Source organism: Narcine bancroftii, chromosome 8 (genome assembly GCF_036971445.1).
Source record: "Narcine bancroftii isolate sNarBan1 chromosome 8, sNarBan1.hap1, whole genome shotgun sequence".
NCBI classification, from domain to species: Eukaryota; Metazoa; Chordata; class Chondrichthyes; order Torpediniformes; family Narcinidae; genus Narcine; species Narcine bancroftii.
This window is the reverse complement of record NC_091476.1, coordinates 54,984,509-54,998,881: the sequence shown is the minus strand read 5'-3', so window position 1 is coordinate 54,998,881 and position 14,373 is coordinate 54,984,509. Positions and strand designations below refer to the sequence as shown.

The 14,373-nt window shown below is 43.1% G+C and overlaps 1 protein-coding gene across 1 annotated transcript in view; it reads left to right on the top strand.

Moving 5' to 3' along the window:
- Nucleotides 1-14,373, top strand: part of LOC138740707 (interleukin-10 receptor subunit beta-like) — a 47,523-nt gene that overhangs the window by 22,964 nt on the left and 10,186 nt on the right. Inside the window, exon 5 of the mRNA XM_069893756.1 lies at nucleotides 5,100-5,281. Within this exon, the coding sequence (XP_069749857.1) occupies nucleotides 5,100-5,281 (182 nt within the window). The remainder of the gene's footprint in view (nucleotides 1-5,099; nucleotides 5,282-14,373) is intronic.

Below are 14,373 nucleotides of genomic sequence, written 5' to 3'. Positions count from 1 at the left end.
GTTGGCCGATCTGGAAGTGGACGGTCTTGTCTCCATATGTCCGGATTGCTGTTGCCGCATGGAGGGCAGATCCACGAGGTCAGTTCCTGGATTCGATGGCCGTGGCTGGGATGACGCTGATCTGGGCTCCAGTGTCAATGAGGAACCGCAGGCCACAGACTGAGTCCCGCAGGTAGAGAAGGCTGTGTCCTTGGCCAGCCGCCTCAGCATTAACAGCGGCCAGCATGGTCATTTCCCTGGAACGAGCAGGGCTACCAACACTTCCGGGCCTTGGCTCCCCAGCACTGGTGGTAAAAGCAGAGGCCTGAAGCAGATGCTGTTGCTTTGGTTATGCTCTTGGGGGCCCCTGCAGGGGCCGGGTGCTCTGCCACAGCGCTAGGGGTGGGCTTGGTATGGTCGTGCTCCTGCACATGCCTCATGACCTGCTGGACAACTGAGCCTTCTGAGAATCATGCGAGCCATAGCTGTTGTGCCTTCTGGGTGACCTTCCTCTGGTCAGTGAAGCTCTCCTGAACCAGCTGCGGGCGGATGCCCCTGGGCATATGTTCGAGGAAGATGTGCTCGAAAAGTGGGCAGTTGGTGTGCTCATCCATGAGCACAAGCATCTCGTCCATCAGTTCCATCGGGGACCTGTCCCCCAGGGCATCGAGGTGCAGCACCCGAGCTGCACCTGGTGTCTGGGTAGTCCGAGGGACCTGGTAAGCACTTGCTTAATGGTCTTGTACTTGTCCTCAGCGGGTGGGTGCTGAACAAGGTGCAACACGAGTCTGGTGGAGGCCTGGTCCAGGGCAGCGACCACATGATAGAATTTGGTCGTGTCAGACGAAATCTAGCAGAGGTGAAACTGGTCCTCCGCGTAGCCGAACCAGGTCTCCGGCTCCTGAACCCAAAATTCAAGCAGTTTTACAGCTATAGCACTGATCCTAGGCCCACTCATGATGGGTTCAAAGACGTTTGAGCCAGTCGGGGTCACCAATTGTAGCGGCAGCTACACTGCTCCTGCAATAACACACACAACCAGACGGGTTGAGCTCAGTGAGCAGACTAGTTTATTGCAGGCTGCTGGGTTGCACTTATACTCCCAGCCTGGACCTGGCTGAGGACCACGCTGGAGGACGCTGATGTCACCTGGGCATCACATGGTCCCCAAGCGTGGGTTTCTGACCCCCGAGCTGGAAGGAAGGGAAACCCCTGACAGCGCCATTTTGGCCAGCTGTCCCGCCGCGTGGCTTACAAGAGGGGCCGGTTCGCCTGCCTTGTGGTGATGCACCACAGATTAAAGTATTGATGAGCTGGTGCAGTCAGTTTTCACATCAGCCTCGCAGGAATATGGAAAGTTGTACTCTAGGGTTCCTGCCCTCTATTGTCGTACTTCTAATTCACCACCACGGAAATTGCAAAAATATTGAAGTTGTGTATTTTAAAACTCGCATAAATCATGTGGGAACATATCACTCAAATACTGTGGTGAAATCACTATTGTTTGTAAATGACATGACTTTTCCTGGTTGGCCCGCTCTCACTGGCCGGCTCGTGACTCCTCCCTCTTCTCCCGCTTAAAGGCTGTCATGCCACAAGCCAGCCCCCAGTTCGAGTTATTAGCAAGAGCTGTCCATCTCTTGCTAATAAAATACTTCAGTTCCAATAACTTTAGTCTTTGTGCATTTGATCATGCATCAAATACAGTCTTTTATGTTGACTCAAACATATTTTCCTGTGGCACCAAAGTGATTTAAGTGTGATTCGATTTCTGTTGAACCTCTTTTACAAATTACTCCCCAATGAATCCTGCCAGAAATAGTCTCTTACGTAAAACTTGTGTTCAGTTTATAGGTGAAGTCATGTCATGTGAGTGTGTTGAACATTTTCCATCTGTGCTGCTTTTTGCCACTACAGATTTTCCATTGATAGCTATCTTAATTCTTTTGATGTTCCTGTGGGTGTTTTGAATGGCACAATCTGAAGAGTTTATTTGCAAAAATTTGCTGGAGGAATGAATCAGGACAGGCAGAATCCATGGAGGGAAATGGAGAGTTGACGTTCCTGGTCGAAACCTGCTTCAGGTCTGAGAAAGGAGAGTGAAGCCAGGGTGTGTTGTGGGGGAAGGGGGTCAGAAGGAGATTGAGACTAATAAAGATGATAGATGTTTGGAGACAGTTCAGGTAGAGTTGGGAAGGTAGTGATGGGTGGAAGCAGACAAGGGTGAAGAAAAGGTAGGCCAGATGCAACCAGGAGGGGAGGGAGAAGGGGGAGGGAGCTATTAAAACAAGGAAATCAATGGAGCCTTGTAAAGGTGAGATGATGGTCTGATAGGAACAGTGAGGGAGGAGACTCAGTGGGAGAGGAGTGGAAAGGAATTGTAACAGGGGGATAGGGTGGGCAAAGGTACGAAAGAGGTGTGTGCAGGGAATAAGGAGGATGAGAGTTTTGCAGAGTTTTGTGTTTGCTTGCTGCACCACAGCGCACCACACTCACCACCCTGTCAACCTGCATTCCCTCTTTCGTGGTACTATGTACCTATACTAACACCACCACCCAACCCCCCAAACCAAGACTGTCTTTTCTACAACATTTTATGGACCTTGCCATTCATTGTGTAAATCTGCCCTGGTTTATCTGACCTAACTCCTCACACTTATCTAAATTACATTTCATCTACCATTACTTGGCCAACTTTCTCCATTCTTCAGATGCTGTTGGAATCTTAAACAACCTTCTGTACCACCAATCTTGATGTCATTCATAACGTTGCTAGCCATGCTAACTACATTGTTTGTCATCTATATTAATGAGTTGGACAATAACAATGAACCCAACATTGATTCCTGCAACAAAGTGCTGGTCACAGGCCTCCAATTTGAGTAATAACCTTCTACTATCATCCTCCGACTCCTACTGTCAAGCCAATTCTGTATCCAATTGGCCAGCTAACCATGCCAGCTTACTTTCTAGATGAGCTCATCATATGAAACCTTCTTAAATGCATTGCTAAAACTATGCAGAACATATCTCCTCCTTGCCCTCATCAATCTTCTTGGTCATCTCTTCCAATATTCATAAGACACAAACACTCAAATCCATGCTAACTATCCCTCATCAGTCTTTGCCTTTCTAAATACAACTCAATCCTGTCTGTCAGAATCCTCTCCAGTATCTTGCCTTCTACTGACATTAATCTCACTGGCCTGTACTTCCCAGGCTTGTCCTTGTAGCCATTTTTGCATAAAGGTACAACATTAGCATCCCTCACTCCCAGTCTTCCAGGATATGACACATTTCTTCTTGACCAGGTGCTCACTATCACTCATCATCCAGGGTTCCCTAACCTGGCCAGCTTTGCCCTTCACTCTACAGCAGAAATTTTCAAACTTTTCTCTTTCCACACACATTCCACTTTAAGTATTCCCTTTGCCATATGCTCTGTGATTAGGAAGGGATTACTTATGGTGGTTTGTGAGTGCGTGGGGGGAGGGGGAGGGGGGGAAGGTTGAGAATCATTGCTCTAGACCTAATTGTAACTGAAATATTTTACTTGAGAAAAATTGTCATTGGCCCATTTCCTTTGGAGTTATGAAATTATGCACATAACAGGTCAATTAGACATGATTAAAACAATGGTTTTCAAACTTTTTTCTTTCAACCTTAAGTAATCCCTTACTAATCACAGAGCACCTATGGCATAGGGAATATTTAAAGTGGTATATGAGTGGAAAGAAAAAATTTGAAGGTCTTTTGTTACTGGGCTGTTAATATTCATTACCTAACTTTTTAGATTTTTTATTCTGACAAATTGGATCATCCATTACGGACAGATTTAGAATTGAAATCTGTTCAGCAGTATTCAGAGGCCTCTTTATTGGGTACCTCACTTCCATCTAGTTTTTTCCGAGATCAATAAGGATATATATAATCCAATACACAAATATATTGCAAATCCGTTTCCAATTTAAGAAAATTTAAAATTAAAAAAAACTCATAATTACTTTTTTCAACCATCAATAATTGATCAATTCTTCTCTTTATGGAAAATCAAAGGTTTTTTTTTGGAAATTTATTTAAGGAAGATTGTTTAATGTCTTTTGAACAGCTGGCAAGTAAATATGACTTAACAAATATTCATTTCTTTTAGATATTTACAGATTAGAAATTTCTTAAATACCATACTACTAGACTTTCCATTTGTATATCCACCAGATCTCGTTGATAATATTTTTAAATTGAATCCTTCTTAAGAAAGGATGAATTGGAATGATTATTGAAATTATGGACTTGCAAAACCCTTACTAGAGGATCTATGGGACAATATTCTTAAAACTGATGAATAAATCTTCAGTACATGCCTGACATTCATTAATCCACTTCAAAGTGGTGCATTGTGTTCACATGTCCAAAGATAAGATGGCTTGCTTGTATCTTTTCTAATATTAACCCTACTTGTGACAGATGTAAATCTGATATTAGTCTTGTCCATCCTTAGAAATCTATTGGAAATACATTTTTAATATTTTTTCAGGTGGAGCTATGACCCAATCCAATAACTGCTCTTTTTGGAGTTATTGAACCACTCCTAGGGAGTTCTTCTGTACCTGTGCAATGGGTTGTGGCCTTCAATATATTGTTGACTTGAAGAACCATCTTAATCAAATGGATAGACTCAACCACCAACAGCGTTTCAATGGTTCTCTCATATCATGTCCTGGTTAAGTTTAGAAAAAAAAATTAGATAGCATGTATTTGTAACCCTCGGGATAAACAGCTCAGATGTTTTTTTTTGGTTAGCATTCCTTTTTAATAGAGTAGGTTAGGTGGGTTTTTTATATAAATATATAATTTTTTAATGTCTTCTGTCCAGTGGAGGGGGGGGATCGAGTTTATACCATTTGAAGTTTTATCTCGATACATGTGATGTTGTGTTTTCAGTTTTGTTCCTTTTTTTTCATTGCACCATATTTATTATAAAGACCAATAAAAAAGATATTAAAAGTTTGAAAACCACTGTTCTGCAGGGAACCTGCTTCTCTTGATGCTTCCCTGTCTCTCTTTTACAATATTTGATTTTCTTGATATTTTACGAGCGTTTCTGTTTTGATTTCATGCAGCCATCTTGGGTCCTCCAATTATGAATGTGACGAGCAATCTCCAGACCATTGAAGTTTCTCTGGACATGCCTGTGACTCCACAAAAGCACAGAAATGATTCTAAACTAAAGGCACTCATGGATATTGATCCACATTTGATTTACATTATTATTTTAGTTGACAAAAAAGATCAAGAATATGCAGTAAGTCTGAACTTTTATTTAAGCTATTTTGGCAAGATTAATTTTACTTTTTATTACATTTCCAGAAACAGTTTGAAAGATGACATTGTTTTGAGTATCTTCTTCTTTGGCTTGGCTTCGCGGACGAAGATTTATGGAGGGGGGTAAAAGTCCACGTCAGCTGCAGGCTCGTTTGTGGCTGACAAGTCCGATGCGGGACAGGCAGACACGGTTGCAGCGGCTGCAGGGGAAAATTGGTTGGTTGGGGTTGGGTGTTGGGTTTTTCCTCCTTTGCCTTTTGTCAGTGAGGTGGGCTCTGCGGTCTTCTTCAAAGGAGGTTGCTGCCCGCCAAACTGTGAGGCACCAAGATGCATGGTTTGAGGCGATATCAGCCCACTGGCGGGGGTCAATGTGGCAGGCACCAAGAGATTTCTTTAGGCAGTCCTTGTACCTTTTCTTTGGTGCACCTCTGTCACGGTGGCCAGTGGAGAGCTCGCCATATAACACGATCTTGGGAAGGCGATGGTCCTCCATTCTGGAGACCTGACCCATCCAGCGCAGCTGGGTCTTCAGCAGCGTGGACTCGATGCTGTTGACCTCTGCCATCTCGAGTACTTCGACGTTAGGGATGAAAGCGCTCCAATGGATGTTGAGGATGGAGCGGAGACAACGCTGGTGGAAGCGTTCTAGGAGCCGTAGGTGATGCCGGTAGAGGACCAATGATTCGGAGCCGAACAGGAGTGTGGGTATGACAACGGCTCTGTATACGCTTATCTTTGTGAGGTTTTTCAGTTGGTTGTTTTTCCAGACTCTTTTGTGTAGTCTTCCAAAGGCGCTATTTGCCTTGGCGAGTCTGTTGTCTATCTCATTGTCGATCCTTGCATCTGATGAAATGATGCAGCCGAGATAGGTAAACTGGTTGACCGTTTTGAGTTTTGTGTGCCCGATGGAGATGTGGGGGGGCTGGTAGTCATGGTGGGGAGCTGGCTGATGGAGGACCTCAGTTTTCTTCAGGCTGACTTCCAGGCCAAACATTTTGGCAGTTTCCACAAAACAGGACGTCAAGCGCTTTGAGTATACAGTATCTAAAATTCACACTATGTATGCACACTTCTTAAAAAAAGTTTAATTTGTTTTTTTTTCAATTTATACATGTAGCACGTTAACAGGCCATTTCGGCCCACAAGCCCATGCCGCCCTATTACACGCTATTGACTTGCACCCCCCGCACATTTTGAAGGGTGGGAAGAAACCCATGCAGACCTGGGGAGAACATACAAACTCCTTACAGACTGCGTGGGATATTATAACGATATATGGGAAAAAAAATGATGTTTTCCACTCAAAATAAGTAGTCATTGCATCATCCACATATAAATGTTGCCTCCTTTACCAAGATGAAATGATGCTTATTCTGCAGGACCAGATAAAGTGACCCAGGGTTCGAATCCCATGTTGACTGGAAGGAGTTTGTAAGTTCTCCCCGTGTCTACGCGGGTTCCTGTGGGCGCTTGGTTTCCTCCCACCCTTCAAAACCTGCGGGGGTTATAGGTTAATTGGATGAGATGACACAGGCTTATCGGCAGGAAGAGCCTGTTTCTGTGCCATTTGTCAAAAAAAATATTCTGCCAGTTGGGACCTGTCTTCTGACAGTTTCATCTAACATCTGTTATTGGAGTGCTCAAATTTATGTCTTTTTTTTGGTCATAAATGCATTTATTTTTCATTCAGTCCTTCTGGATGTGCTTTACATTCAGATCTCCACATGTTCATTTTCTCTCCAGCTAGGCTTTGGATTTAAATATTTACCTTCTCTAATTATTCTCTAATTCTTCTAACATTACCTTTAAACTACTGTCACCAGATTGATCTAATTTCCCACCATCCTTTTTAAGGTTGTATTATACCTACTGAATGTAGACCCAATTACAAACTTTTCCTAGCTTTCTCAAAGCTCCAGGAGTCCTGGAGATTTTTCATCATTAAATTAAACAATAACCCCACTCTTTAAGAAAGTAGAGAGGTGGGGGAGAAAATTGGGTGCAACCCAGTCAGGTGGTGCAAGTGTCGGTGCCAGGATTCAGCTGTTCCAAGTCCATTTTACGGAATGGTTTATTTCAATGTTAGGAAGAAATATGGGGAGGAAATTAAAAAGAAAACAAAAGATTGAAAGGTGCTGGCATTTAGAGGGACCCGGCTGTTGGACACAAATCACCGCAAGTTAAACCTTTAGATACAGCAACCAGTTAGGAAGGCAGATGGAAGGATGACATTTATTGGGACAAATGTGACTTGCATGAAGAGTGGGAAATTTATAATCGGGGAATTTAAGATTTTAAAAAAATGTTGTAATCCAGTAAAAGGATGTGATATGATGTATCACTTGATACTGTTGTGCCCTAGCTTCTGAGCTCAGTCCTGATCTTGGGTGCTGTTGGTGTGGTGTTTGCAAGTTCTTGCTATGATTCAGGGGTTTCTTCCACTTGAAATTCTCTCCATCCCAAAGGTATTATTCCTCAGTGTCTGTTAATGGCAGAAAAAGAACCAAAGAGGGTGTTGGGAAATTTGTGTGATAGAGGGGAAATGAAACTAATGGGAGCTGGCATCGACTTGGTGGGCTGAATGGTCTCCTGTGTTATTATTAGTATAAATAAAAATATGATTGAAAAGACTGAGCATGAATTTATGAAAGTGAAATTATGTTTGGAGTTAAACTATGTCCTGTGGCAAATTTACCATGTGTTGTTGTCCAGTTTTAGGATTTGTACGTCGACAATTAATGCATTTTGATATCATTCTTTTGATCAATGTTGAAGCACCAAGTATCCAATATTTCTGGTGCAGTTCTGATAACACATAGTTACAACCACCATGACCTGTTTTCTCATGTATATATCGAACAATCAAATCTTCCTCCTACTCTCAATACATCATTTACAAGAATAGGATTTAGCTTGGAAACACGCCTTTTTCTGACAAAAACAAATTATCTCCAATTCAGCATTCGCCAACTCATCAAATGTTAGGTAATGGCTCTTTTGAGTCTTATTTCTTGATATGATTTAAAAGCATAGTTTTTAACCTAAGAATCCATGCTATAGCCCTTTTCAAATGAAACCATGAAGAGTGATAGCAAATTAATTGAGTGATCGGATCATTTTGATTAGATATTTGAATAGTATTTACATGAGTGTTTTGGATTCCAAAGACATTTCGTTAACATTTCTGGGTTTTGAAACAAATCTCCTTGAAATCACAAAAGCAATTGAGGAACGGGCACCCATGTGTTGGCTCTGTTCAGAAAAGATTGAACTTTTGATCCTCTGAAGCCATGTCAGCTGGATTATCCACTGTTTCAACCTATCTCCATTAATTAGCATGTGAAACCTTCTCGATTTCATTAACTTGGTTTGTCACAAAGGTACGAAACCTTGAGGTTTTGTTATTAATGTATGTACTATCAGTCCAAATCATAGAATCTGCTAACTCCATCTGTAATTTCTTTCTGTGTCCATTTTGCTCCCCATAGAAGCAGCAGTCAATTCCTTTTGAGGTTTGGTGACTGGCTTTAATGGAGCCACTCTGGCTTTTCCCATTACAAATCCACAATGTATTCGCTCTTGGTTATTTTGCAGTACTAAATAACTGACAGGACCAAAACCATCTTCATTTGCATCAGCAAAGTGGTGTAACTGAGCAAATGTGGCAATACCAAAGTCTGTTGGTTTCAAACATTTGTTGACTTCAAAATTTTCTAACATTTTAACCCTCTCAATCGAATTTAGCCAATCTTGTGTGATGGAATTGAGTATAGTTTCATCCCATCCAGATGTCCTTTGCACAATTCTTGCAGAATTTTCTTGGCTATAAATACTACCAGTGCCCATATTCCCAAAGGATCGTATATTGAGCTTACAATCAAAAGAATACCTCTTCTTGTCAAAGGTCGTTCTTTCAAAATAACCTTGAATTTGAAAACATCAGATTGAACACACCGTTGCCCTCCCAGAATTCTTTCAACAGGTAGAATGTCACAATCCAAGTCAAGATCTTTTATCTCCTTTGTCTTTCTGCCTCAGAAATAACAGCCAACACATCTCAACTGTTGCTAACCCATTTTGTAAGAAACCTCCTTTATTACAGATCTCTTTTAACTCATGATAAAGATCTATCGCTTCTTTTTCTGAAACCACTGAAGTAAAACGTGCAAATTATTTCTGATGATGCTTGTAGCTTGAGAACTAAACTGCTCTTCATCATCTTCAGCACATTTCCTCCGAGCAAAATTTGCACAACTCGGTGAAATGTCATTCTGTATTCAATCATATCTTTATTGTAACCACCATTAGGCCACCATAGCATTCATAAAAAAAAAATCATGATCTTCTGATGGTTCTTTTAATTGATAAAATATCACTTCAATATCTGAAGCAATTATAATAGGTTCTTTACACCTATTTAAGTGCTGGTTAAGTCTGGACCTTGTAGAAATTGAGAATTCAATGAAACTCCTTGAAATGATGCTCCACAATCAAATACTACACGTAGTTTCTCCTTTTGTGGATGTACAACTCCATGATGAGGTAAATACCATTTTTTTACCTTCTTTATGTTCCAAGATATTTTCTGATACCTTTTCCACATAACCCTTGGTTATCATGTCCAACATGACATTAGTATATTCCAAATGAAAGGAAGAATTTCTCTTGAATTTTCTTTTCAAATTCAGCATAAGCTGTTTGGCAATTATTTTATTACCTGGCATACAAATTTCTCTTCAAAGGTAATGCTTGCAATGAACTGGGATTCACTGGTAGTGTTTTGTGTTGATGGTTGGCCCCGCCTCCCAGCTCCACCCCCATCAGGCTACATATAACCCTGGTTTCCTGCCTAAACCCAGAACCCTTCTGAATACTACTGTGAGACCCTACCCTTAGTTATAAGCTAATAAAAATGTTTGCTCTCCCTCCAATCGTAAGAGTTTTTATTTGTGCTACAATTTTATTAGCTTATTCCCTAAACGATGGAAGTGCTACTCAAGCCAGATTTGATGCTGATAGACCCTCTGTCCCCCCGACGTGGCTGAGGAGTTCATGTACTGGCTAGACTGCTTCCAGGCCTACCTGAATTTAACCAGAGACGTCTTCAACACCGCTGAACTCAGGAGGTCCACGCATTTCAAGGGTAGGAATGAAAGGGTATGCAGTCATCAGGGACTGCACTACACACGATGCTGCCATCGAGGTTTTGAAGGCTCGGTACCTGACATCAGAAAACTAGGTCCTAGCGAGGAACTGACTCGTACTATGGCCAAGAGAGACTATCGATGACTACCTACTAGATCTGTGGACACTTGCCAAGAAGTGCAGGTATGAAGCGGCTATGGGCGATGTTCATGAAGAAGAAAACATCTAGTCGCGGGGGTCCACCTGAGGTGCATGAGGCAACGACTGCTCGAGTCGGGTAAGAAGGACCTGGCTAGTCACGTTAAACTGGCCAAATTGTTGGAATAGGCCAAACTTGAGAACAACGACCTCGAAGCCAGCGACCCCCTCCAAGGACCGGCTGCTCATGCTACCCCAGCCCTAACGGCTGCCGTTTCACATGTCAGGGAGCACTCCCGCACTAGGCAAAAGCCAGCATCTCTGATCTCGTTCACCGGCTAAAGACTCAGTATGTTCCAGCTGTGGCAAGAAAGGACATTGGGTGAGGGTTTGCCATGCGAGGGGAAGCCCAGGGAAGTCCACGGCTTGCACCACTCCCAGATCCGATTCCAGCCCCAAGCCATCTGCCCCAAATTTACCCAAAGCCACTTGCTGCGCTACATGCCGACAGAGAGTGGCAGTGTGGAAATGGTGCGAAAAGGTTTGGCAGCCATCTTGCCACGTCTCAAATTCAAATTCAGCACTTTTATTGTCAGAAGAGGAAGCAGGGCGGCCATCTTGTTGCACCACAGGGTCAACGCCATCTTACCCACACAGGGAAACCCAGGACGGTGGAGGCCACTCAAGTGAGAAGTATGGAGTCTCCGGGGTGGTCCTAGATCAGGACAGACCTCACCAGCTTAGTAACTCCATAGTGACTGTGAAGGTAAACAGACTTTCCACTAAATGTCTAATTGACACAGGCTCTTCTGAAAGCTTCATAGACTTGTGCAGTAATACAGCCTAAAGATGTATCCTTCCAATTATCGCATATTCCTTGCATCTCATTCTCATTCTAGGTGTATTCAACCACATTGTATAGTGTATTTGTTATTTGAAGGGCCTGATCACATGTTGGACCAGATTTGGGTGTTGCCTTTGGTGACGGCTGTGTAACACGGTTGATTGAGTCTATGGCTTCACGCTTGGAACAATAGAGAACATCTGCTCATGCCGCAACCTTACGCGGGTTGCAGAAATCCACATTGGCCAACAGGAGTCTGATGTCTTTGGGCATCTGCTCAAGGAACTCCTGTTCAAACATGAAGCAGGGCTTGTGCCCTTTCGCCAGTGTGAGCATCTCGTCCATGAGGGCAGAGAGGATCCTATTGCCTAGGCCATCAAGTGAAGGGGTCTGGCAGCTCTCTTGCGTTGTGAGAGGCCGTACATACTAATGAGGAGGTTTTTAAGAGCCATGTATTTACCTTCTCTGGTGGTACCTGGATGAGGTAATCGACTCGTGAGGCAGCTTCCTGGTTGAGCGAGTTGACGACGTAGAGGTATCTTGTCGAATTGGTTTGATTTGGAACTGGACCTCTGCTTGGCCAAAACAAGTGCGGGTCCTGTTCATCCAGAATCTTGGCAGCTTCAAAGCGACAGTACCTTCGGCTGCCTGTTCCATTGTGTCAAGTCTTCAGGATGTGGATACACATCGGGGCCACCAATGTAGTGGGTTGTGAGTGAGCATAGCGCAGAGAGTGAGACAGCAGCGAGCTCAAGTATCCTAATTGATTGCTTTATTTTGAATTCCGTGCTGCAGTCTCTGGTCCCACCCCTAAAGTCATGGCATTTGTGTCACGCTGACACAAGCGTACACGCGCCTTTCCGGTCTGGACTGGAAGAGATGGTCCCACAATGCCATCCTTGCCACAGCTGCCCTGCTGACCACACGTGACAAGCAGGGCTGGTACACCGCTGCAAACATATGCGTCACCACAATGCAATAATTCTTTTATTCACCAACCCGAGTCACGCTGCTGTCTCTCTTCCCCCTCCACCTGCCCGAGTCATGCTGCCATCTTTCTTACCCCGTCTACCCGAGTCGCGCTGCCATCTCTCTCTCTCCTCCCCCCCGCTCAAGCTAGTTGCACTGTTGTCTCTCTCCACCCTCACCCACCCCAGTTGCGCTGCTATCTCTCTCCCCCCCAACCTAGTCGTGCTGTTGGCGTCTCTCTCCCCCGTCCACCCAAGTCGCATTGCAATCTCTCTCCCCCGCCCACCCAAGTCACGTTGCCATCTCTCCCCCCGCTCAATCTAGTCGCACTGTTCTCTCTCTCTCTCTCTCTCTCTCTCTCTCTTCTCTCTCTCTCTCTCTCTCTCTCTCTCTCTCTCTCTCTCTCTCTCTCTCTCTCTCCTTTCGGGAAGTTGCTTATGTTGTGCGCTTTGGAGAGATTGAATGTCGCTAGTTCTTTCCATAGGATTGGTCATTGTCATTTGAGCACTAGTAGCGCCACCTATGGCTCCATGATTGAGTATATTTGTTTCTTATGGCTGTGGTATCCATTGCTTTGCTAGAAGATTAGGTGCTAGCCCCTTTGGGTATGTCACCTTGAGTGACAAATCTTGCAGAAGCCTGAGCCAATGCTTTGATTTTGGCCATATTCATAGCATGTTGTTCCTCAAGCTCTTGTCTTTTCTTTTCTCTAACTAATAATCTATTTTGTTCTTCATTAGTTATTTGTAACCTCAGTTGCTGATTCTTCATTTGAACCTCCCTATCATTTAAAGCATATGTTTTCTCCAACCACTGATGTGCACAGTTAGTAGCCAAGTCTGCTTGTGCCTTAGTATGCATAGCTGATATGCTTGAAGCACACAAAACTGTACTTGCTCTAGATGCCTTTGAAGATCTTCCTGCACTCTTAAGTTCGAAAAAATATCATCAGGATTCACATCTGATCTTTCAGATACCGCTGATTGAGTCTCTATCTTCAGCATTTCACTTGGTACAGAACCAACAAGACTTTGCAACATACATTCATCTGTTCCAGTTCCACTAACAAGGCCAGCAGTGTCATGGAGAGTCTCTTCTTCCTTGGTAGCTGAAGCTGCTTCATCTTTGGTGGCTGGTTCCAAACTCCTGCCAATCATTGTCTATCCACCTTGCTAGCTCAACTCACAACCAAACTGTTCTTTGAGAGGAGCTGTTTGCTTGATGAGACATCTTATCCATCTTGGGTTCTTCAGACTGCAATCTGGCTTCTGCCTTGGCTTCTCCTGGTTCCTGGGAACTGTAAACAAATTTTGTATCTTGGTGGTCTCTTTAAGAGATTACTGCAGCTGAATTTTCTCTCTGGATATTGCAGACAAGCTTTCTTATTGTTTATAGTAACATTTCCTAGGGTTCCTGCCAATTCTGACTGCTAGCAGTGGCCAAGATCGCAGGCCAGACCATGGCTCAATATCAGATTGCACAATTCACTGACAGATTCTCATGGTTTTTGGAATATTCTATTATTGCAGCGTAGATGCCATTTCCTTTAATCTAACTGTTAAGTCTTCTAGACAAATTTTACGAGCCCTTCTTCCAAATAGAGTTCCCAATGAGACTTTTCTTTAAATCAAAATATAGACAACACTTTCCTTATTCTAATATATCCTAATTTCAAAGTATCATCTTTCAAAAGCGTGAGCTATGATATTCTGAATTTGGATCTCTTAAATCCAACTCTGTGCTTGCTGCTTTATGTAGCTTTAATTCATTGATAAAATGGATAAATATTTTGCATAACTTCGCATTTACTGTATAATGATAGGGATAAAAAACATATAAAGAAGCCCAAACTTTAAAGAGATGCAAAAAGTATTTAAGGAGAAGCACAAAAAATTATTTAAAAAGACAAAATTCAAAGAAATATTTCTTGTGCTCACTCCTCTTCCATATCCTGAAGAATAATGAGCAAGCCATTA